Here is a 23,857-nt window from a genome sequence, read left to right as displayed (position 1 = left end):
ATTGGCTCCACCGGTCCCTTCCCTAAGGAGAAAAATATTGATCTTCTTGAATCTCTCTAGGAGATCAGTTTGTCAAGACCCTTCCATGGTGAGCAGGGTAGTATAGTATTTGCATGGCACAAGAGCAGCTATGCAGGAGGACTTAGACATCTTCTCGCTCCCCTGCCTTCACAAATGCTCACTCGTTGGGAATTGCAGTAGGTGCTGGTAGGTAGAAATTGAAAGCTTACCTTCCCTAGTACTTATTTAATCAGTTCAGTCTTGACAGGCCTTTATACAGGCCGATAGACAGATTTATGCCAGAGACTCCCCATTTTTTAAGCCAAAAATGGCTTTATTTCTGCTGTCTACTGCTTGATATTGCTTCTGCTTCAATAGAACACGAGGGAATTAAAATTTGCCTAGCCTTCGTGCTGGTAATTTTCAATTCTATTAAGGACTCTGAGGAGAGGATTATGCCTTCTTCCTTCGCTTTATTCCTTACAGCAGCAAGAACAAACAGTAGCAAAAAACGACAATTCCCATGAACACTTGGGAAAGCAAAACAATCTTATCCGGAGTCCTTCGTCTGTGTCTGCACTCTGGCTAGCTCCCATAATGCACTCCTGCTGTTTCTTCTTTTCTTCGCGCGAAGCTCATGTTGTTTCATTCTTACGCATCCTGTTTGGGACTGTCGTTTCCTGCAAATGAGGCAGTGTCAGAGGCAGAACCTCAATCAGCAGAACATGTCGCATGGAGAGAAACAGTGCAACATCAACACTCCTAAATAAGCTGAAAAAGCACATGAATGATTTACTTACATTCTTTACGGGGAGGGTCCACTTCTTGGAAGTCATTGGGAGGGATAATCCTTGCCTCTGAGTCCTTAATAGAATTGAAACTTACCAGCACGAAGGCTAGGCAAATTTTCATTCTATGGCAGGACCGGAGGCTTCGCATTACACCAGTTCAAAGCTTGTCGACAACTAGCCTTGCCACCTCCAACAGGGGTTTAAAATAAAACCTCTTAAAGGTGGAATCTGAGGACCAATCAGCCGCTCGCATCAAATCCTCCAATCTTGCCCCTAGGGCGAACCCTTTAGAGGCCATCGCACCTCTCGCTGAATGAGCACCAAATTGCCGCCTCCTGCATTACCCAACGCACCCACCTGCCAATTGTTGGGGATGAAACAGCCTTGTATGGTTTACATAAGGCAATGAGAAGCTGCCTTTCGCCCGGAGGGTGGGTATCATCAGTCATGTCTTCGTAAGCACGGAGGCACTGCACTACACACAGTTTAGGGGAATCTGGAAAAGCCGGATATGAAATAACCCTTGTGTTGGACTTAGTTCACCTACTCACTGTGAAGGACACTCCGTCCGGGGAAAAAACTCTAGCAAAAATGTCTAGGGCTCATACGTCCGAAACCCGCCTGCAGGATCCAGGCACAACAGCATTGCCAATTTGGCAGTCACTTCCTTATGGGAAAGAAACCTATTCGGCTGCCAAGAAAGAAAGAGGTTCAAAACCTTGCTCACGTCCCAGAGGAGCAAGTAGTGTGGCCCCGGGGGCTGCGAGAGGCGGATCCCTCTCAGGAGCCGGCACACCAAGGGGTGCCCCCCCCCCCCCCGGGGAACCCTGCACTACCACATGATCAGCCGAGATTGCCGAACGGAAGGTGTTGATTGACCGATAGGCCAGCCCTTCCTCAGCCAAACTCGCCAAGAAATTAAGTACGTGGACTACATCTGCCCCCATGGGATCAAAACCCCGTCGCACACACCAACGACGCCATCTATGCCAGGCTGACCTGTATCTACTCGTTGTGCTATCTGCCCATGCCTTGGAGAGCAGGTCTTCAACCTTTCCCGAAAGGCCTGGGAGCGACGCCGGAGATCCTCCAGGCCATCAGCCTCAGCGATCCCTCCTGGACTAACCAGTGGGGAACCAGGTCTGGATTGAGCAGTATGTGAGTAGAGTGGGGGTGTAGGATTGTTAAATCCCAAGAAAGTTCCAGTAGAACCGAAAACCAAACTTGAGACCTCCACCATGGTGTGATCAACACTACCTCCGCCAACTGACGCCGCAGCAACGCCAATACTCGCGTTCTCATGGAAAACAGGGGAAACGCATACCCCTGCTTGTTTGACCAATTCTGGAGAAAAACATCTGTCGCTTCCGCCAATGGATCCGGGCGCCAACTGAAGAATCTCGGGAGTTGATGGTCTAGGCGCGACGTGAACAGATCCATTAAGAAGGGGCCCAACGTCTCCGACAGCAAGGAGAACGCTTGAGGGTCCAGCTTCCACACGCTGGCATCCAGAAGGTGCCGGTAGTGCCAATTGGCCACCTCGTTCTGCCGACCCGGCAGATACTCTGCTGTGACCGATACCTGATGGTCCAGGAAAAAGTGCCAAAAATCCCTGGTGAGATCCGCCAGCATCTTGGATCTGGTACCCCCCAGATGGTTGATATACCGGACCGCCGAGACGTTGTCCATCCGGAGGAGGACACACAACTGCACCCTGTCCTTCGTCCAGCACTGAACAGCAAAGGATCCTGCTTGCAACTCAAAGCAGTTGATGTTTAACAACTGCTCGTGTATGGACCAGGCGCCACCTGTGGAAAAATTCCTGCACCTGGCCCCCCAGCTGGAGCGACTGGCGCCCAACTCGATAACTATGTCCGGGGCTGAAGCGAAAATCGCACGGCCATTCCAGGCCTCCATGTGCGTGGGCCTCCATGTGCGTGTACGTTAGGCCCTTCCTGAGGTGATAAGCCTTCAGACGTTGCATGGCCCAATAATGAAGGGGATCTGGGAATATGGCTTGAATTGAAGATAAAAGGAGACCTACCAATCGTGCCAACTGACAGAGAGATATCTTAGGTTTCGCTAAAGTTTGGCGTAGCTCGTGACTGATCTTTGCCATCTTTCTGGCGGGAAGGCTCTGGGTGGAAGACACTGAGTCTTTGTTGAAGCCCAAAAAGGTTGCACGTTGGACGGGAACCAAAAGGGACTTCTTTTCGTTGATAACGAAACCCAACCCCTGAAGGAGGTTGACTGCAGTTTAGAACTGGGACGACAACCGCTTGGGACACTGGTCCATGAGCAGCATATCGTCCAGGTAAACGTCCTCGTACCCCGCGCCCGCAAGAACTCCACTACCGGCCGAAGAACCTTTGTGAAGCACCACGGAGCAGAGGAGAGCCCGAAAGGGAGTGTGGGGAATTCGTAAACCAGACCGTCCCACCTGAATTGACGGAAACGCCAATGAGGTGGAAAAACCTGCACCGTTATGTACGCTTCCTTTAGGTCGAGTCTGACTATCCAATCGGACACATCTCGCAGGAGGTGAATACCCTCCATCTTGAAATGGCGGTATACCAGCCACTCGTTGAATTCTTTCAAGTTGATGACTGGCCGCCGGCCACCGTCGACCTTGTTGACCAAAAAAAGATTGCTGAGAGAACCCCCAGGGTGCTTGCATGCGCAACAAACTGCCCCTCTTTGGAAAAGAGCGAAAACCTCTTCGTGCACCAAGTCTGTATCTCGCTGCGGGAAAGTAATGGGGCGGGCGATACAGCTGACACGGACGGCCATGAAACTCCAGTTGGAAGCCCTGGATCGTCTGCAGCACCCACGCGTCGCTTGTAAGGGAAATCTAAGCCAGGAAGAACTGCGCCAGCCGCCCCCCCTACCCGCAAGCTTGCCGAGGGCAGCACACTCACCTCTTCCAGCACCCTGCTGCTGTCCTCTGTGGCCTCCTCGGCCACGGAACCTTTATCCTCTCGTCGGGTAGAAAATATTGAAACTGGCATTGTCCTGGAATTGCCCGCAACCGGAACCTTGCCCCCGATCGGAGCTGTTGCCATGGCCGAATGAGCGGCCCCTGCCACGTCCGGCCCTTTCAAAAACCCGTGGGGCAAAGACCTTTTTGATGTTGGACTGTGCCCTGTCCAGGGAAGTGAAGGTTGCCACAAACTTGCCTATTTCCTTGACGAAAGGGTCCCGGAACAGGCCCCCTTGCGCCACTGCACCAACCTCTGAAGAGGCAAGGTCACCCAGCTTAGGGTCGATTTTAATAAGGAGTGACCTCCATCTCTCTGTCGAGAGGGCACAGTTGGCGTTCCCGAGGAACACAATGGCCCGCTCCGGGGAGATAAGATCCCCCGACAGCTTGGCCTCTTCGGCCATATCTAAAATGTTGGTCATAGGCCCTACTGCATCCAGCAGCTTGTCCTGGCAGTTACGCCACAAGCAGTCTATACCCTTTCTAGGGTCCTCCACAAATTTCGTCAAGATTGTCGCCATCTTCTGGTCAATATCAGGAGTCAACGCCACCTTCCCTCTAAGGTGGGGCGTGGGCACTCCACCCAAAGGCGGCTGCGAGCGTCCTTATCCACCCGTTTACTCAGACGGCTCGCAACATACTGGGCCACTTTGTCCCCGGGCATCCAGTCCGAAGACCGAGGGTGGACGATATCGTCTGGGTCCAACATGTCAGATGGCCCCGCCGAGGCAGGAGTCTGGGTAGGTAGCCTGAACCTAAAGGAGCATGCTTCCTCATCCGTGTCCGGGGAATCCCCATCATCCCGTGGCTCAGGGGTCGTGGTCCGAGTCGTTTGTGGAAAATTATCAACCTGGGGCAATGGGACTGGTTGGGGAACCTCCTGCACCAAAAATGCGCTTTTAACATGCGCAAAAGCCTCTGCGTCTACCCCCTCAGTGCATGGCTTCTCACTAGGGGGGAGGGCGCAGGGGCGGGGACCTGCGTGGGAATAAGGACTGCCAGTTTCACATAGGCCCCATCCACTGTGCAGAAAGACGCTGCTCTAGGGGAATCAAGGCCTGATCCACAGCCTTGTAAATAGTCGTCCACCGCTTGATAAAAGCCATCATCCCAGGGGACATAGTTAAGAGGGTCCTCTTCTGGGTACTGGCCCTGCTCCCCCTGCATTATGAGGTTAATTAGGCTCCGCAGGCACACAGGAGCTGTAGGCAGGAGAAATCAAGGGAACCCTCAGAGGCACCAATTTAAGCTGGTAGGGGGCCCAGGCAAATGTGGGTGGCGCGCAGGCACACAATGGAAGGGAATAGCCCTGGGGACGCTTCAGTCCTCACTATCACAGGGCACCACCCGGGAAAGAGCCCCACCGCACCACAAAAGACAGGTGCAAATTACGACCCTGCAGGGTGTCCAGACACACAAAATGCAGACCCACCAGGGCGTTCTGACCAAAGGAAAGCAGGAAATACCGACCCCTCAGGGTGTCTGACTGGGTGGCAGGAGGCAGGACAGGCTCTCTGTGGGCAGCACGCAAAAAACGCTGTGAGAAATGCCTCACACTTGCGCTGACCACAAAGAGGAGCGATCGCCCCCTAGCGGTGGGAGGACCACACCGCACTTGCAACTGGGCTAAAAAATTGCGTCATGAGCGCCAAAGCGTCCCGCGATTAACAGGGGAAAACTGGAAAGTAAAATATGCAAGCGCTTAACATATCATTAAAAACACTATATTAACAACTCCCAAAACCCAGGAGAGAAGAGAAAAAAACACTTATCTTGCTGCTGAGCAGCGAAGAAAGAAGAAGAGGAAACAGCAGGAGTGCATTATGTTAGCTAGCTAGAATGCGTGCACAGAAAACAGGACTCCCGATAAGACTGTTTTGCTTTCCCAAGTGTTCATGGGAAATGTAGTTTTTTGTTACTGTTTGTTCTTGGTGCTGTAAGGAATAAAGCGAAGGAAGAAGGCATAATCCGAAGCCTCCGCTCCTGCCATAGAACTGCAACCTCAAGATTATTTTTTAAAACTCTTAACACTTGCCTCTTCTAAAATGTTGGTAGGTAAGGGCCTCATAGACTATACAGTCGTGCTGCTATCTTTATTTATTTACTTATTTATTTTTATTTATAAAGTTTTATATAGCGCGAACAATATCCCGAAGGATATCATAGTGCTTTACAAAAATGATGGAAGGAAGGACATAAGAGCAATGACGACATCGAGTAAGAATAAAAAAAAATGTAAAACAAGGAATAATCACATAATTACAAGGCAGATAAGACAGGATGAGTGATACACTGTCTGGGCTGTTTCCGGCCCTGGATCAGATTGGAGAGGTGGTGTAGCATGTCTCCTAAAGCGCCCTCTGGTCTCCGTGGTCCAACACCACATATTAACGGGTTCTGACGCCCTGCCTTACCATGTACCAATGTCAGTGGTTTGCCCGCCTCTACATCGCAGAAAAGGGCAGAAAAGGGTAAGTTATGGTGCTGACCTGTGGGTGTTACCCGACATGACACTTTGACTGTAAATATCAACTTGCCTTATGCCTCAGAATGCGCAGGAGTTGCCGGAAGGACCTTTGGGGGTGGTGGATGAGGTGGGAAGAATTAATAGAAGGGGGTGAATGGTGGGGAACAGTGGCGGCTGGTGCCATTTGAAAGAAGTGTGGCGTAAAACAATTGTCGTACTTCACTGCGGCAAGCTCGCGAGACTGAACCACCTACGGGAGGTTCCCGGGAGATACCTCCTAAACACCCTAGCCCTCATGGTATATAACCTATCAAACATCTTCTCGACTGCCCAAAGCAAGTCCCTCACCAGCTGCCAGAAAGACCAACAAGAAAGATTCCAAACACAATTCTGGTGTTTAATGCTGTGTGGTATGCCCCTCGGAGAGTAATGGAAGAGAGGTGCCTACAGTCCCAGAACACATTACTTGAAATTACTATGAAGCACTCCCTAGAAAGTAAACCACACTGGGAGCATGAGCAAAGCATCCCTGGACTCCAGGTTTCCAGTCCACAGGCTTTTTGTTTTGTCGGTGTGTCCCTGTCCCTATAGAGAGTGGGGTTTCCAGGCTACAGGCCTCTTCTGTCGGGTGTCCCTATCTCTGGAGAGAGTGGGGTGTCCCTGTCTCTGGGAGAGTGGGGTGTCCTTGTCTCTGGGAGAGTGGGGTTTCAGGCTTCATGCCTCTTCTCGGGGTGTCCCTGTCTCTGGAGAGAGTGGGGTGTCCCTGTCTCTGTGAGAGTGGGGTTTCAAGCTTCAGGCCTCTTCTGTCGGGGTGCCCCTGTCTCTATAGAGTGGCGCTGCAGGGCCACAGATGGGACCTGTGTCCTGGGGTTGGCGCAGGTCCACCCGAGGGTTCCCTTCACCCATCTCCGCGGCACAGACGCTACAGCGCCAAGCACGAAATCCGCTACCTGCCAGATGTAGTTTTATGCCTGAATCGAAATTCATACAGGGTGGGAACTTGAGGCGTCTGAGCTGCTGGATTGAAGGGGGATTTCCTCTGAATCTCATTTAATCAGAATAAGACCTCTATTAATATTCATGCCGGCAGTTGGTGGACCGAGGGGGGTGTGGTGTGGTATCTGCAGGGGGGAGCGCATTAAACGCAGCTTAAAACATGAATGCAGTTTAAGCAAAGTTTGCAGGTCCCGGGGCTTCTGCGTGCAGAGAAGGCACATGCCTGCTTTGGGGCTGGCATGTTGGACCAGCCTTAGGGCTGCAGAAGGGGGCGCAGGCCCGGGCATCTGAGGGAATTCCGCACTCCGAGACCTTCATTTTTGCTTGAATAATCCGGATTCTTTGAAAGCAGTGAACTCTCAGGCGACGAGGTCTGCATGGGAAGCAGAGCAGTGACGGGTAAGGACGGAAGGAAGGGGGCGAGGGTGCCAGGGGTGTTGGGGGCACTGTGCGAGGGACACAGAGGGGTTAGGAAACAAAAGAAAACAACAAATATATATAAAATAAAATAAACAACTTACCGTCCGTAGAGACTCCGTTCCGACTCCCGCCGTCCTGGTTCAAGTACTGCAGGCAGCACGTCATCAAGAAGGCGGCGCGGCAGGCAGCCTCCCTCTCCACCGCCGCGTTTTTGATTGGTGCGGCCAGCTGCCCCAGGCTACGTAATTTTCTCTCTGTATGCTGCTGCAGCATACAGAGAGAACAGGGAGGGGGAGTGGGTGGTGTTACTCGAGGGCAGGGGGGAGTGGCTTGGGGGAGTGGCTTTCCCACTGTTGTTAATTATCCAGTATTGGGGTATCTTTCATAGATTCACATGCCTGAATCATTCCCCGTCGTCGAGGAGGGAGTCCCACAGTAAATAAAAAAGCAGTGCCAAAAGCACTTTGTAGTAGTAGGCCCTAGAAAAGGCCTGAGGCCTATATTATAGTAGCCTATCTACATCATTATGCTAAAAAGACCAAAGTCTTTGCTCCAACCAATCAGCTTACAGCACCCTCTAGAACCTTCCCTGCAGAGCCAGCTCTCCTCAGATTTTCACCGCACGTCGTGGGTGAAGGGAGTCTCCCTGAGCTCTGCTCAGTTTTTTCTTCAGTTTTACTTCTTTTTGGAGTTCAAGATCATACTTCATTTCTCTGACCCTGTTAAGGCAGTAATATGGCAGAATGGCAGTAAACAAGGTAATAGACTATATTTTATGTCTAACCTTTTCCTCAATAGCGCTCACGTTCTGAGAGATGAGGCTATTATGGGTCAGAGACTTCAACCTGCCACTTCTGATGAGGATGATGAGAGGTCAAAGGGAGAAGTCGCGCCAGGAGCCTACTGAGGGCGCGCATAAAAGCCATAAGATTCGCCTTGAGTCTTTATAGGCACTTCTCGCAGAGGATTCAACTCCCTTTTCTTCCCTGACACTGCATCAGGGAAGTCCACTTGACCTGACATTAGGAGTATATAACGTAACTCCATGTCTACTATTACTGCCTTACCTTTATAATCCTCATCTATTATGATCGTCGACGACTGCCTTATCTTCGATGGTCGTCTACGATGACCTCTTCTACGAGATGGCCTCATCTACGATGGTCGTCGACGACCACCTCATCAACGGTGGTTGTCGACGACGGCCTCGTCTACGACGGTCGTCGACGACGGCCTCGTCTACGATGGTCGTCGACGACGGGCCTCGTCTATGACGGTCGTCGACGACGGGCCTCGTCGACGACGGGCCTCGTCTGCGACGGTCGTCGACGACGGGCCTCGTCTACGACGGTCGTCGACGACGGGCCTCGTCTACGACGGTCGTCGACGATGACAAAATTCGTCTATGACGGACGGTCGTTGACGAGGGCCTCATCTAAGGTGATCGTCTATGCCTGATCTTTGATAGTGTCATCTACAATGGCAATGCCTAGCTACGATGGTCGTCTATGACTGCCTTATCAAGGTAGCCTCATATACATATGACCTCATTTGTGAATGGCCTATACTACACATGGCACCATCTATGAATAGTATCACCTATGGCTGGCCATCATTCTATTGCCTCATCTATGAGTGCCTCATCTACGGATGTTATCACTTATGTTAACCTCATCTATGATGGTATCGCTATGACTGTCTTCAATGACAGCATCATTCTCTAGCAATGGCCTACTCTAACAATGGCCTACTCTAACAATGGCCTACTCTACCAATGGCCTAGTCTACCACTGGCCTAGTCTACCACTGGCCTAGTCTACCACTGGCCTAGTCTACCAATGGCCTAGTCTACCAATGGCCTAGTCTACCAATGGACTCATTTACCAATGGCCTCATTTACCAATGGCCTCGTTGACCAATGGCCTCGTTTACCGATGGCTTCGTCTATCAATGGCCTAGTCTATCAATGCCTTCGTCTATCAATGGCCTACTCTAACCATGGCATTGTATATCAATGGCCTTGTCTTTCAATGGCCTCGTCTACCAATGGCCTCATCCGCCGATGGCCTGATCTACCAATGGCCTCATCCACCGATGGCCTGATCTACCAATGGCCTCATCTACCGATGGCCTGTTCTACCAATGGTCTCACATTTGTGTTACCCTCATCTACGGATGCCCTCACTTATGATTGCCTCATCCTCGATGGCATTGTATATGGCTGTCGTTTATGACAGCCTCGTCTAGGATGGTTGCTAATGATGGTTATCTTTGACGTCGTTCTAGTCTGCATTAACCTGGCCTACATAACCATGTCTACGACAAAGTCTATGATGCGATTGGCTGCGATGGCTTCAGCGGTAACAGCATTATATATATATTTTTTAATGTAGTGGGCAGCAGCTAGAGTTTGACTGCCAGTTACAGGCGAGCAAACAGAATATCTCCTTCATGGTTTTGAGAAGGTATGCAGGAAGTTTACGAGAGTAGTACCTATAATAGACTAAGTCTATTCCAGTGTTTCTGCGCATAGAACAGAAATGATGTGTACCTACTAACAGCCCATCCGGTCTGATAGGCAACTGTTCGACAAAATTCAGTAATTTCACAGCCCGCTCAACAGCAATCTAAAATCCTGCAATGCCTATTACCACACCGCCTGACAAAGAAGGGTGTCATCTGGACCTTATGGGGAAAAATTCTCTACTTTGGCAGCAGCCTCTAGTAGAGCTGGCAATCCTTTATCCATGATCGGTTGTTATGACTGTCGAATATGGTTGGACATAACGAGTTTCAATGACCTCATTACTGAGGACCGAAGGCGGGATGCAGGAAAGATTCTGTTGGAAGGTGAACATGCCGCATCAAAACTTTAGATTGCGCCTTGAACATCGACAACAACAACCTCCGTCATTTAGCAGGGGAGGCAGGGCTTAGACGTCAGGGATGGCTTAAAGCCGCTACCTTAAGCCCTGAGCAAAGATTCTTGGCATGGCCTATGATGAAGAGTTTTTGGTTGGGTAAACATTTTAAAGAAGCCCTTTTAGTTATAAAACCTGGCTCTGATACTGCACGATCATTAAGCACCCTTCAATATGGGCGCGGATCTTTCTGAGGAGCGAGATGAAGAGGTTTTCATCAAGAGGAGGAGCAGTATCAATCTCGGTACAGCCTTGCAGCCAGGCATCTTGCTGTAGATAGTCTGTCTAGTTTCTCCCGTCAGGGTGGTCGAAAGAGATTTAAGTATCAAGGCTGAGACGCTAACAGGAAGCCATGATTCCCACAGGGCTCCAATCATTTTACCCTTTTCTCGCGTGGGCCCGAAGATTTCAGGTTTTTGTTTACAAGTGACAAGGAACTATGTCAGACCAATGGGTTCTATACCTAGTAACCAATGGCCACTCCCTGGAATTTATCAAACAACCATATACTACTCCGCCCAGGGGTCCCCATCGTTTTCACAACAAATAAGTTATTTAAACGAATATTTTATGGCCTCTCTGGATGGAGAGGATGCAAATTTCTACATACCTGTCCACCCCAAACAGCACAAATATTTTCGCTTTCACGTGGCTGGCGCCCATTATAGGTGCGGAGTGCTCCCGTTTGGGCTGAAATCGTCACCAAGAGCCATTCACGAAGTACTTGGTACTAGTGGCAGCAGCATTGAGATCTTGAGGAATGCAAGTATTCCCCTATCTAGAAGAATGACTGCTCAGAGGTCCTTCAGAACACGAAACCAAGATTGCCACAGTAGATGTACCCATCTCGTCTTGTAGCTGGGGCGGATCCTCAACGACAGCATCAAATGTTTGCTTCGTTCCTGAAGATGTGCTCTTCAACGATACATCTCATACCCTTAGCGTGGCTCAAAATGGGACCTTTTCAGGAAGACAAACAATGGGTTCGTTCGACGATACCATCAAGGTTACGCTGTGCATGATAAATTAGGTATATTGCTGGTCGCAGACAGAGAATATAACCCAGGGTCGCACGTTCCTGCAAACCATTCCAGGGTTAGTTTTAACGACTGATGCCTCCATGAAAGGATGGGGAGATCATCGGCAGGATTTGCAGAATTCAAGGAAAATGGTCTCAAAGACAAAGACAACAGCAGATCAACAGGCTTAATCTCCACAACGCTGTTCTGTTCCCCCAAGCATTCCTCCTGAGGATTGAGAATTCCTCTGTGCTAGTCCAAACCGACAATATCATCAGCATGTATTATATCAATAAACAAGGAGGAACTGAATCGGCTACACTCTCGCAAAAGGTTCAGGAATTGTGAGAAGGTGTCGCATTTCACAAGATTTCGAGAGCTGAACACGTCAGGGCTCTCCACAATGCTCTGAGCATGTCTCAGTCGGACTGTCACGAGTGGAAGCTGGGAAAGGGACAGGTGAACCCAGTATTCCAAGTTTGGGTTAAGCCGGCACGGGATCTATTTGCGTTCAAAGAGAACAAGGAAGGCCGATATGATGCCAGCAGGTTCCCTTAACAGGGATCAAGAAGGAATGCCCTGTCCATGCAATGGTCAGAAGTTTGTGCATACGTTTTTTCCCCAATGCCATTGGTTCCGAAGGTGTTTTGCAAGATGAAGATGAAAGGTTACCATCTGATTCCGATTGCGCCCCGTTGGCCTAAATTGGTTCTCGGAACTTCTGCTATTGTTTACAGGCAAGCCCATTCGGCTACGGCCTGAGCTTACGATGTTGTCAGGGGACGGAGGCCAAGTGGTTCGTCCGGACCCACAGTCACTACACTTGCACGCACAGCTTATCATTTGTTAGAGTTCAAGGGCATCAACGTTTCAAGGAACTATTGTGAAACTTTGGCCAAATCTCGTACCCAAGGTACAATCAGGGCTTATCGCCTCAAATGGAAGCGATTTTGCGGTTGGTGTGAGGTGAATGCCATTCCCTCAATTAGTTACTGCAGAACAAGTTCTCCATTATCTGCTCTTCTAGCCAAGGGTGGGCTTAGTTTTTTTCATCGAACAAAATGCGTCTTCCAGATTTAGGAAATGTTTAAAGTTTCTTTTTTCTGCTCTTCGGCACTTGTCAAACAGTTTATGAAAGGGCTTTTCCAAGCCTTCTCTCCAGGCGAACACCCTCCCAGAGTGGGAACTCGGCATTGCTAGTGCAGTTAATGCAGTGTACATTGGAGCTTAACCAGTTACCAGATCTCAAATTCCTCACCTGGAAAATTACCCTTTTACTGGCTCTTACCTCTGGAAAAAAGGGTTCGTGAGATCCAAGCTTTCACTATAAAGGAACACCTCAATTTTACATTTTCCTCGGAACTATGTGACCCTTTGGACAAATCCCAGGTCCATTCCTAGGGTACCAACACAATTTCAGTCTAACGAACCGGTAAGATTAAAGACATTCTTTCCGGATCCGTCTCCTCCAGCTGAAAGAGTAATACACTCGCTGGAGGTTTAACGCTGTTTAAGATTCTAACTACAGAAAACTAAGGATATCAGATGATCCAGCCAGCTGTTCGTGGCTTATGGTCAAGCTACTCTTAGAACGGCTGTAACAAAGGCAAGAATAGCCAGATGATTAGCATCTTTTCTGCCATGACAAGACTAACAAACCTTTGCAGAGGAAGGTCAAAGCTCTTTCCGACTAGAACAGTATCAACATTCACAGCTGTGTAGGCTGGAGTAATTCCAGAAGATATGTGGATCTGTGACATGGAAAAATGTCCACACGTTCACGAGACATTACTGCCTTTAGTCTACATGTCAAGAGGATTCGTCACTTGGACAGGTGGTCCTACGCTACCTTTTTTCGTTAATACCAGTTTCTGTTACCCTTTGGCTTTTTAAATATTATCTATGCTTGCCTTTATTGAGGTTATGAGGTTATGCGATTTTAACATGTTATATTTATATGTACTTTAGTAGATATATTGGATGTGTATGAGATTTACATATCCATGTTTGGACTTTATTATGCATGTCTCTTTAGTTCGTATAAATCATGTTTTAACTTTGAAGGTTTGCATTATCAAGCCTCTGGTAACAAATAATGGATGCATCTGGGAGTTTATCAGCACACGTCTCCCACCATCCGCAACCGACTGTATACTTGGTATACTGCTTGCTATTCTGATTCAGGCATGTGAATCTATGAAAGATACCCCAATACTGGATAAGAAAACAAGTTACTTACCTGTAACTTCAGTTATCCAGTATTGGTATCTTTCATAGATTCACATGCACCCACCCTCCTCCCCGGAGAGTCAGTTCTCTAAGTTCGGGATACTTGTTCCCACTTGTGCTACGAAAATCTGAGGAGAGCTGGCTCTGCAGGGAAGGTTCTAGAGGGTGCTGTAAGCTGATTGGTTGGAGCAAAGACTTTGGTCTTTTTAGCATAATGATGTAGATAGGCTACTATAATATAGGCCTCAGGCCTTTTCTAGGGCCTACTACTACAAAGTGCTTTTGGCACTGCTTTTTTATTTACCGTGGGACTCCCGCCTCGACGACGGGGAATGATTCAGGCATGTGAATCTATGAAAGATACCAATACTGGATAACTGAAGTTACAGGTAAGTAACTTGTTTTCTTCTGTCTGTTTGGGCGGCCTCAGGCTGTCCAAACAGTCAGTATTAACAACAGTGGGAAAGCCACTCCCCCCTGCCCTCGAGTAACACCCCCACTCTAAACCAGGAAGTTCTGCTTTCTCGCCGTGCGAGAAGGCAGAAACAATGGTAGTTAATAACTACCATTTGTTTCTGCCTTCTCGCACGGCGAGAAAGCAGGGGGGTGGCGCCCAAACGCCCCCATGGAGGATCCGCCACTGGTGGGGGAGGGGGTTGTTATTGCAGACGGCCTGCAAGAACAGATATGGCAAACCAGTAGAGTTCAAGCAAAGCAAGGCAGACAAATTAAGGGAAATGGCAGAAATGCTAACTTCTATCTAAAAACATTTGTTAAATGTTTATAAATATTGATTATTATCCCCAAACAAACAACAGCTTCCAGGAGAAAGCACTTACTTTCGAGCAGCGAAGAAAGTGGAAGTGCTGTTTTCTTTAGTGCTCTAATCTTTCGCTGCTTAACACGGACTGGTTGTTGCTGTTGAGGTTCACTGTTGGTGCTCATGGGTCATTTATTCCAGACTAATGTCGAGGACTGTCGCACTGCGTAGCAGTGGGCGGAGTCCGAAGATTTTATGTTTTTTTAGTTAGGGGGCTTGAACCGGCCCCTCTTCTCCATTGGCTGGCTTCCTAAACGGAGGCCAGCCATTGGAGGAGAGGGGCGTCACTCGGTTGAAGCCCCGTCTTTTTCGGATTCGGGTGCGTGTTTTTTGCGTTCTTTCTATATGTGACGTCATCCGTCACTCAGAACGCAAAAAACACGCCCCCGAATCAGAAAATGGCAGCGTTTTTCTTATGCCATTTCGCGCCGACCGCCGCCGCAAGAAGTCGCCCCTCATCAAAAATAGTAGCACGTGCTTGCAGTTGTTTTTCATGAACAGCTCTGCTGCTGCATTACTGCAAAAGAGCTCTGGGCTTAGAGAATGTTGGTAGGCAGCCTCTGCACGCTCTTCCTGAGAGACGGGGGGAACTCACCCTAGCTCTCCTTAGCTGCAGCTCGGACACACTCCCACCTCCCTGCATACCGAGGGGGTGGAGGTAAACAACAGGGCGTGCGCGCGGTCTGCCCACCGGTGCTCGCTCGCACCATGCTGCTGTTGGTCGCTGCCTTCACCGTGGCCTTCGTGCTGCTGCTCTACATGGTGTCCCCGCTCATCAGCCCCAAGCCGCTGAAGCTGGCCGGGGCGCACGTCGTGGTGAGTGCCTCGAGTCCACTGCCTTCTCGCTGCGAGTGAGGCGGGGCAAGCCTGCTTATACTCAGGGGGTGGGGACCCTCAGGCTGCCCTTGTTACCCATCAGCCTCTGAGGTCACGGGGAGCCCTGCAGTGTTAAAGATGAACGACGAGCACATCTCCTCTCTTCCTCTTACAGACGTCTCGGCATCTCAAGTCAGGGCATTTATTTAATGTGCAAATCGAAGCTTCTTGTCACGTGGAATGCAGTTCACAACTGCTTACCAGGACCTCCTGCGGCGCAGGGGGCAGGGGTTGACTGCGAGGCTCCGGTTTCATGCTGTTCGTGTGCAGCGGACACTGGCATGTGCTTGCCTTTACTCCTCCTGTGGGGGTTCCGTCGAGTAGGCAGGGTGGGGAATAGTTTTCTGCGCAGTGCCAAGGTCAGCCTGCTAGGGCTGGCAGTTTCTGTCTCCACACAGAGAAGAGAATCAATACTTTTGGTCTGCGGCGGTGCCCTCGGTGTAAAACAACAAGCGCGCAGCGTCTGACATGTTTCTAGGCGATTCATGGTAGCGCATCCGGGAGATGCTGTTGCTGCTGGGGTAGTGGTTTACCACGCCATCCCTGTCCTTTTGATAGGTTGGATACTCCTCTCAGGTACCGTGGCGCGTGCTCTGACCCACAGCCATGTGCCACTCAACAAATTACACCTCAAAGCACAGGCCGTGCATACTGATCCAGGCGCGCTGGGAGCATCCGAGGGACAAAGCGCGGGCGAGATGCAATAAGTAAAACCAAAAATGAAAACATTTGCCATGGGCCGCTCAGACCCCACCAGGCTCCACGGTGCGCTGCGAAAGACAACCCGCGCTTCATTACCGAGGGCTGCTTTTTATCCTTCTGTTTCTCAATCTTTGCTGTTTTTCTCATACAGTCTATAGCACACAGGGGGATAACTGACAAGCTACCACTGGAACAGCGACAGACCACGGGAGGAGAGAGGAGCGTTTGTGGCATTAACAGAAAAAATGCCACAGTGCAATGGTCCCAATGCCTTCAATATGAATGAGGTGAAAGCGCGCACACAGGCAACTCTATCAATTAAGGCGGGAATATAATTACCTGAACAGTCTTGAGGCAACAAGCTGTACGCAGTTCTGCCTATGATTGGTCCTACAGAAGAATTTCAAGGTAACATCTGTTTGGTAAAATTTTCAGCCGGTGCCTCGCACCTCCCCCTCTTTTGGACGTTGTGTTGGCAAAGCAGTTTGCAGTTTTCTGCCAGGAAGCTGCAGTCTAACCTCACAATTAACTTTAATCTGAATGTACAATAACTTCCATGAGCCATGAACGCAGAGGCACTGGTTGCTTCTTTGAAGAAAGGTGTTTGGCTGCACTTTATTGGGCTGCAGGCCCAGATGTTCTGCAGTGACTGCACCTGATCTCTCTGGTATGCTCAGCTCTACATCCTAATGAGCAGGGTTGGATTGGGATCAAAAATAGGCCCGGGCACCCAAAGAAAAAAAAAAGCGGGCCACCTTTGCGGGTTTCACCCTTTTGCAAAACACTGCTTCAGTGTTTAAAGTATACTGAAAAGAAGCAGGGGGTCACTAAAAGAGGCATGCTTTCTTAACCTCACAGAGTTAAAAAAAAATGTGTAACTGTTTCCAGGACTAATTGTGCTTGTTTACAATGGTGAACCACACCTGAATATGAGTGAGGTGAGGCAACTTCTGCTCGGGACCCCGCCCGTTCAATCTGCATTCATTAATTGGACGGCCCCGCAAGAGACTGGGAATGACACCTCCACCCTGCTGATAAAAGGGAGGTAACAGAGGCCAATCTGCCTCCATGAAGGCCGCTCAGGCCTCCAGTGGGCCGCTGGCAGCATCTGAACAGCACAGCCACAAACCAAATCGGCCACCATGCTGGCCGAAAAAGCAGCTCACAGCTGCAACTCTGATACGGGCCCATTGCCCGAGTGCCCGCCCTACTGATCCGACCCTGCTAATTAGGTCCTTGCTGCTCACTACTTACTGGTCACATAGTATAGACCATAAATAGCGAACAGCTGACCCCACCCCAACAACAGAGATCAATGAAGGACATAGATGGACTGCTGTATAGCAGCAAAGAGATATGTTTGTAAGGGAAGAGGATGTCTAAAGACATTTGATAAGACATCAGATATCTGGGGAGTACAGAGAGCCCTTTCAAGGGTTCGGAACGGTATATAACTTGTGAGTGCCCACATATTAGATGAGAGATGTGAACTGGTATTGCGTCAACATGCTTCTCCTGTACGTATATCCAAAATTTGGTCTGGGGTAATTTTGTGACATTACACATGATACAAGTCTAAAACTCTAGAGCCTGAATACATTCCTAGAAAATGCATTTAGATGATCTTCTGCATTTTCATCATCATTACGCTGTACTTGTAGAATGATGTTGATTTAGGGGGCTGATGGAAAAATCTGAGTTAAATGTGACTTCCAGGTTTTTACTTTCTGTGATAGAGTAAACATCCTTACCAGATCTTGTGGCCAAACAAATGTTATTGTATCCATGATCACACCTTCCGGAGTTAACATTTTTAACACTGACTAATTCCGGCATGGGTAATTCTCTTTAACCTAAGCTCTGTGTGGGTGTAAATGTGGGTGTAAATGCAATAGGTCATGCATTTGCGAGCGATTATGCTATTGGCATTGTAAATGACAATGCCATTTATTTAACGATTACTCTATTGGCAATGTAAATGACAATGCCATTTATTTATGATTTAAAAAAAAAAAATCATGAGCAATGCCAATAGCTCTACCTTTAATAATGCCGAGACCATTGCATTGCAAATGCTTGTTTTTAGGGCTGCTGAGAAATAAATGAAGACACATACATGCATAATCCTCGCGTGTGGTACGTACACAATTATACAAAAATGGCAGGAAGGGCATCTTAAGCGAAAATGCACTTCTGTCGCACATTGATGCTGTATTGAATGAATGTGACCACACCTTAGGTTTTTAGACTGATGTTGAAACCACCTGTCCCGTGTTTCTGAAAATAATTAGCAAATATTTAATTATACATTTGTTGTGTTGAAGAAATATAGAATCGTGCACTTGTAATTTGAATGTCTGGTAGATCTAAATAAGTAGCAGTTGAAATACGTGGTGAATTGAAAAAAACAGTCTCTTTTCAAGTGTATTCATGAAGCAATTAATTTTTTTTACGAGACCACAGTATTCTCACTTCCTTTATCGAACCGAACTTCATATTTCCAACTTCGCTTGCCTGCACACTTGATGCAAGCCACAGTAGCTATATTTGTAAATTAAATGTGAAATTCGGCTCCTTAAATTTGTTTGTGTACTTGGAGTTGGTTAAACTTTGCCTGGCCCAGGATTTGCAATACATATTTTGAAAACACGTTATCTTTGGTACCGATCCATTACTTTTAATGAGCACGTGAAACACAAAAGCAGATTAGTAAAGTATTTGTGTAGGATGGCTTTTGCCCAGCAGCGTACATTTCCATTGACGTCAGACCAACAATTGTAAGTTCTTCTTGAATAATTGCTAAACAACATCCTTAACTGAGAACCTATAAGTATTCTCTGCCAGATTGACATATGTGCAGTTATGAAACACACCAAAATCCCGAACCAGTGCCCCTTTTCGTTGAGGAGCGACTGGCTCTCAGCTTCAGTAGATACCAGGACGCTCCTACACCCCATCACTTGCAGCTGCTCTCCCCACGTGGAGCAAGCACAGTTCATGGAACATAGGGGTCTTCTGGGACGCTGCATTGCCTCCTCTTTCTCCCCTGAGGAAATGTCTGATTCCCAGAGGAGATAAAGCTACAGATAGAACACCCACCTTCAGTCAGGGCACCATAGTGTACATATCTAGAACACACACTGGCCTCAGCTCCATTATTGTTGTGGATCAAGATCTGGACAAATCCGGAGTCAGAGTTGGTCCGTTCCTGCATTTGCGATTGTATTGCTCTGAATGGGGCGGGCTGAATTCCCCGGGTCCCTTATTTGAAGAAGACTTTTGAAGTAATAGGTCTAAAAGAGTTGTTCACAAATCCTGATTTTATCACCCCAAAAACCATAGTTAGTCAAAACATGGTATTTAACCATCGCACAAATGTAAAGTTACGGAATGCACAGTCCATGTCTGGGTCACTAATCCTGTATATCGCTGTTACCTTTCTCTTCTTAGACTGTTGACGATACATTTTAAAGTGGCCTTCTCTGTTCAGTGTGTTTCGGCACATGACCTACCTCCCTGTCTGTGTGACCAAACTACTAAACAAAGCACTTGTCACTTAATTTTGTTCTGCCCATTATATGTGGACGCTAGACATGAATTTTGAAGACCTACTCTACGGCTATCCAACCTGAGATCCCTCGCGGATGGCCTAACTTTTTTTTACAAAATCTCCCAACTATAGATGTGTGTTTTGCTCTTCTCAACTTTATTAGGAAAGCGGTAGCAATTAAAAATAGATATGAGGATCACACTTTATTAGAGAGAACAGTCCCCCCCCCTGTTTTTTATAGGTCTTTTAGCTTTCTAGCCTGTTGAATGTTTAAAAGGTCCAAAACACATTGCCTTTTTGAATAAGTCTGAGGATCTGCTCTTTGGATACTAGTATATTTTAGCTCCTTTTTATTGAAAAATTATATTCTAACAATTGTATACTCTATGAAAAGTAGTTGCACTGTATATTTTTACTTGTGACTTGCATTACTTTTTTGCCGAATAAAATTTGATTTGATTTGACTGGTTCCTGGCTTAAGTAGGCACCAGGATGCTCCTACTCTTTTGCCGCTGCTTTCCTCCCACGTGGGAGCATGTACAGTTGTTCTGGGAACAAAGGGGCTTTCTGGTACCCTGTGTTGCCTCCTTTTCCTCCCCTGAGTCCCAGAGGAGATAAAGCTACAGCAGTCACATTCAGTCAGGGCATTAGTGTGCTTACTCACTTACTTGCAGTACAGTCTCTGAACCTCAAGACCAAACCCTCAAGTCTGCAGGGAGTGAGGCCAGTGAAACATAAGAATTTGTGACCAGCACAACGTATAAAATGTAACATAATAACATTGGGGTCTCGCCGGTTGCCAGAGGGTTCACTTTGAGCCTGATAGTAAAGAAACCGACAAACCACAAGAGTTGGGAGCGAGAGGTGTCCTTTTGTGGAGCAACCTGAAGACCAGACACGTCCCGAGTGCCCAATTTCAGGCTGTTAAAGTTTATGCTAGCAATCTCGTCAGAGTGTCTATCCTGGGAAGCTTGACACCTCAAAGACAGAAGTACTTTAGTAATGTAGATGTAATGGATACCCTTGATAAGGGTGTTAGTTCGCTATACAAGTCGACATAAAATTTTGCCTGCGTTTCAAATTCAAACCCGGACACAAATATTTGTCCCATTTAAAAACCCTGGTTGTTATTTTAATTCCGGAAAAAACAACTGTTGAACTTTAAATCAGAGGAAGATGCTGTAAAGTGATATGACATGTGGAATTTCTAATTAAGTTTTCTTTTCTTTACACATTCCGTAGAACATGCCAAAGAAAGGAAGACCCAACTCTGAAACAGAAATTCCAGGCTCCGCTACTAAACTGGCAAAGATAGAAGAAGCATACTCGCATTTCCATTTGGATTTTGACAGTCCTGCCACTCTTTTCGAAAGTTTGATTGCTCCAGTTACTCAAGAGGAATTCTTCAAAAACTACTGGGAACACCAGCCATTGATTATTAAGCGAGACAACCCAGCAATAGCTGCTTACTACCAATCTTTATTTCAGGTTACAGATTTGAAGGAGCTGTCTCGCCTGGGCATTTATTATGGAAGAGATGTTAATGTTTGTCGATGTGTGAATGGTAAAAAAAAAGTGTTGAACAAAAATGGAAAAGTGAACTTTCTGCAACTGAAAAAGGATTTTGATCAGAACAAAGCCACAATTCAATTTCATCAGCCTCAAAGATTTAAGGTAACACATTCAGCATCTTAAATTGTTCACTTTAATTGGAGGAAAAATAACATTCTTGATCAATATAATTGTGCTTTCAATAGTTGGATGTTTATTTTGATCCCCAAGTCAAAGTTGCCTGTTGCCTCAGCCACTAGTGTTTTAACATGTTGCGCAAAAAATAAATAACCAGTCCTTAGAAAGTCCATTAATTGAGATTTTCTTAGCCTGTGCAGACACAATTAATATTCCATTGAAGACAAGAGCATTGAAATTCGCCTTTAATTGCAAGTCTCACATGCAAGAACATTGTTACAAAGCACCTGAGATACAATTGAGGCATAGGTTTCTGATGCTACTGATACACCCTCCAGATTAAGCGTCCTTTTGGGTAGCTTCTATTACCTCTTTTCAATGTCCTTGATATTTTAAGTAGAACAGCGTGTTTGTAGATAATTATTACTATTTATTTTCTTCCTTCCCATATATATTTTCTTGGTGGTATGAGCTTCATATACCTCTATTACACCGGTCATTTCTTTTTAATCCTTTGCTTGCCTTTCACTTTTTGTCACTTTGCTGGTCTTGTAGCTGATTTGTATTTAGTATGAGCTGTATTTTTCATTTTTAAACATTTGTTCTTGTTTGCCTAAACATGAAATCTAACCCTTTTTCATAGTTGTTTTAAGTGGCAAACATTATGTATTGTTTATGCTGTTGTATTATGTAATACATATTCTGAAATATTCATTATTTGCCAAGATGTAGGACAATCACATACCTTAAATGACCCAGTTTCCAACTGTTATATATTTCCATTAGTGCATTACAGTTACTAATTTATTTTTGATTTCTCCCATAATGGTTTTACAGTTATTCTCCATTTTACATTATTTTTCATTAGATTTTTTTTCTATTTTGAAAATTTGATGTTTGTATTTTACATTAAAAGCAAATAACCTTGCTTTCAAGCTTTTAGGTGCATTCTGGGAGCTTTATAGTTAACCTCAAATTGTTAAATCTTTCAGACGTTTACATAGATTGTTAAATTGTGCTAAAGTGTACTTGATTTTGCTCTGGAAATACTTTCAATAATACAAGCTGATTTCACAACATTTTCTTAGTGTGCTCACCCTGTAATAGAAAATTGATGAATCATGTATAGAGGTTATAACAATGTATACATATGGATAGCATTTTTGCCTAAGTGGCGACAATCCTTTTTTTGAGATCCATGCTTTTGTATTGTAAACTGGCAGCCAAAGTATTTGTGCTGCAGGGATTTGGGTCTACTTCTCCAGTGGGGGGAATAAAACCATAAAAACGTATCTTGGACCCCAAGCAATATGTTATGGTAGATACATTCTTTTCCCTTTTATCTTCCCTTAGCCCATTTGTGTTTTACCAACCTCATTTGCTTCAGTGTAGATTTCGTTTCATGATCCTGTCCTGAAGTGGTTCTCGAACAAGTCCTTACAAAATTCATTAATGTTCATCTACTCATGCACAGATAAGCAGGACTTGGTAAAGGACAAGTTACAGACACCATCACTTTGTCTTCGGAAAGATCCTTTCTGTGAATGTGAGGGTAGTTCCTCATCCTTACAGAAGATGCTCTACAGAAACATATGCACATGTGATGATGTGTTTGCTTCATATGCTATCCTGTGGTTGTAGATTATGTGAAGGAGTTATGTGACTATCTGTATAAAGCTTAATTCTAGTGTGGATGCATAGGTTATCGGCATGCCTCTAAACTTGTCCTAATATTACCTTCTCGCCCACCAGTAGTAGGAGGGCCAGCCTTCAAGTCAGGAACACTTGGATTTCAATTTCCTATTCAGGTAAATGCCACTACTTTAAATAGTCTCATCTAAAGAGCAAAAACGAAATTAAACATTTCTGCTGATGGGGTTGGTGTTGCCAAGCAAGATGGCCAGATGGAAATGGGGCTAGAGCACTCCGTAACTTCGAAATTATAACCTGAGTAATCCTGCCCTATAGAATGGGAAATAACACCCACAATGAGAGGGCTGCTAATGCCCTACATCTGGGGACCCGAAATGTGACCACGTCAGAGCAGATGGACCCAGTGGCACCACCCGCAAGGCCTGTGCTTCCTTGAGACCCTGTTATTCTACCTCGAGAGTGAGATAATTCTGCACTGTAGCAGAGTCATCGCTTTGGGCCTCTGTAGTAATGGGCTGCATAAGTGCCCAGGTTTATATACCCACAGGAGGCTCATTTGGACTGCACTGGGCCTGCTTTAAAGGGTTGGGAGGTTCAGCTGAGCTTGTAAGAGGAGAGGCCTTGATTCCTCTGATGCCTGGACTCGAGCTGCACTGGGATATGGTCGGGTGGCAGCTTTCTTGGGAGGGAAAGCACCACACCCTAGGAGAGCGCCTCTAACCTGATCACCGGAAGGGTCAGAAA

The 23,857-nt window shown here is 46.9% G+C and overlaps 1 protein-coding gene across 5 annotated transcripts in view; it reads left to right on the top strand.

Moving 5' to 3' along the window:
* RIOX2 (ribosomal oxygenase 2) overlaps positions 1-23,857 on the top strand; it is an 845,240-nt gene that overhangs the window by 182,125 nt on the left and 639,258 nt on the right. For all 5 annotated transcript variants that reach the window (XM_086934530.1, XM_086934533.1, XM_086934532.1 and 2 more), the window contains exon 3: positions 21,014-21,445. In XM_086934530.1, coding sequence (XP_086790656.1) covers positions 21,017-21,445 — 429 coding nt within the window. In that variant the 5' untranslated portion in view covers positions 21,014-21,016. The remainder of the gene's footprint in view (positions 1-21,013; positions 21,446-23,857) is intronic.

The sequence above is a fragment of the Lissotriton vulgaris genome, chromosome 8, assembly GCF_964263255.1.
Source record: "Lissotriton vulgaris chromosome 8, aLisVul1.2, whole genome shotgun sequence".
NCBI classification, from domain to species: Eukaryota; Metazoa; Chordata; class Amphibia; order Caudata; family Salamandridae; genus Lissotriton; species Lissotriton vulgaris.
The sequence above is the reverse complement of the archived record's forward strand: the minus strand, read 5'-3'. Positions and strand labels throughout refer to the sequence as shown.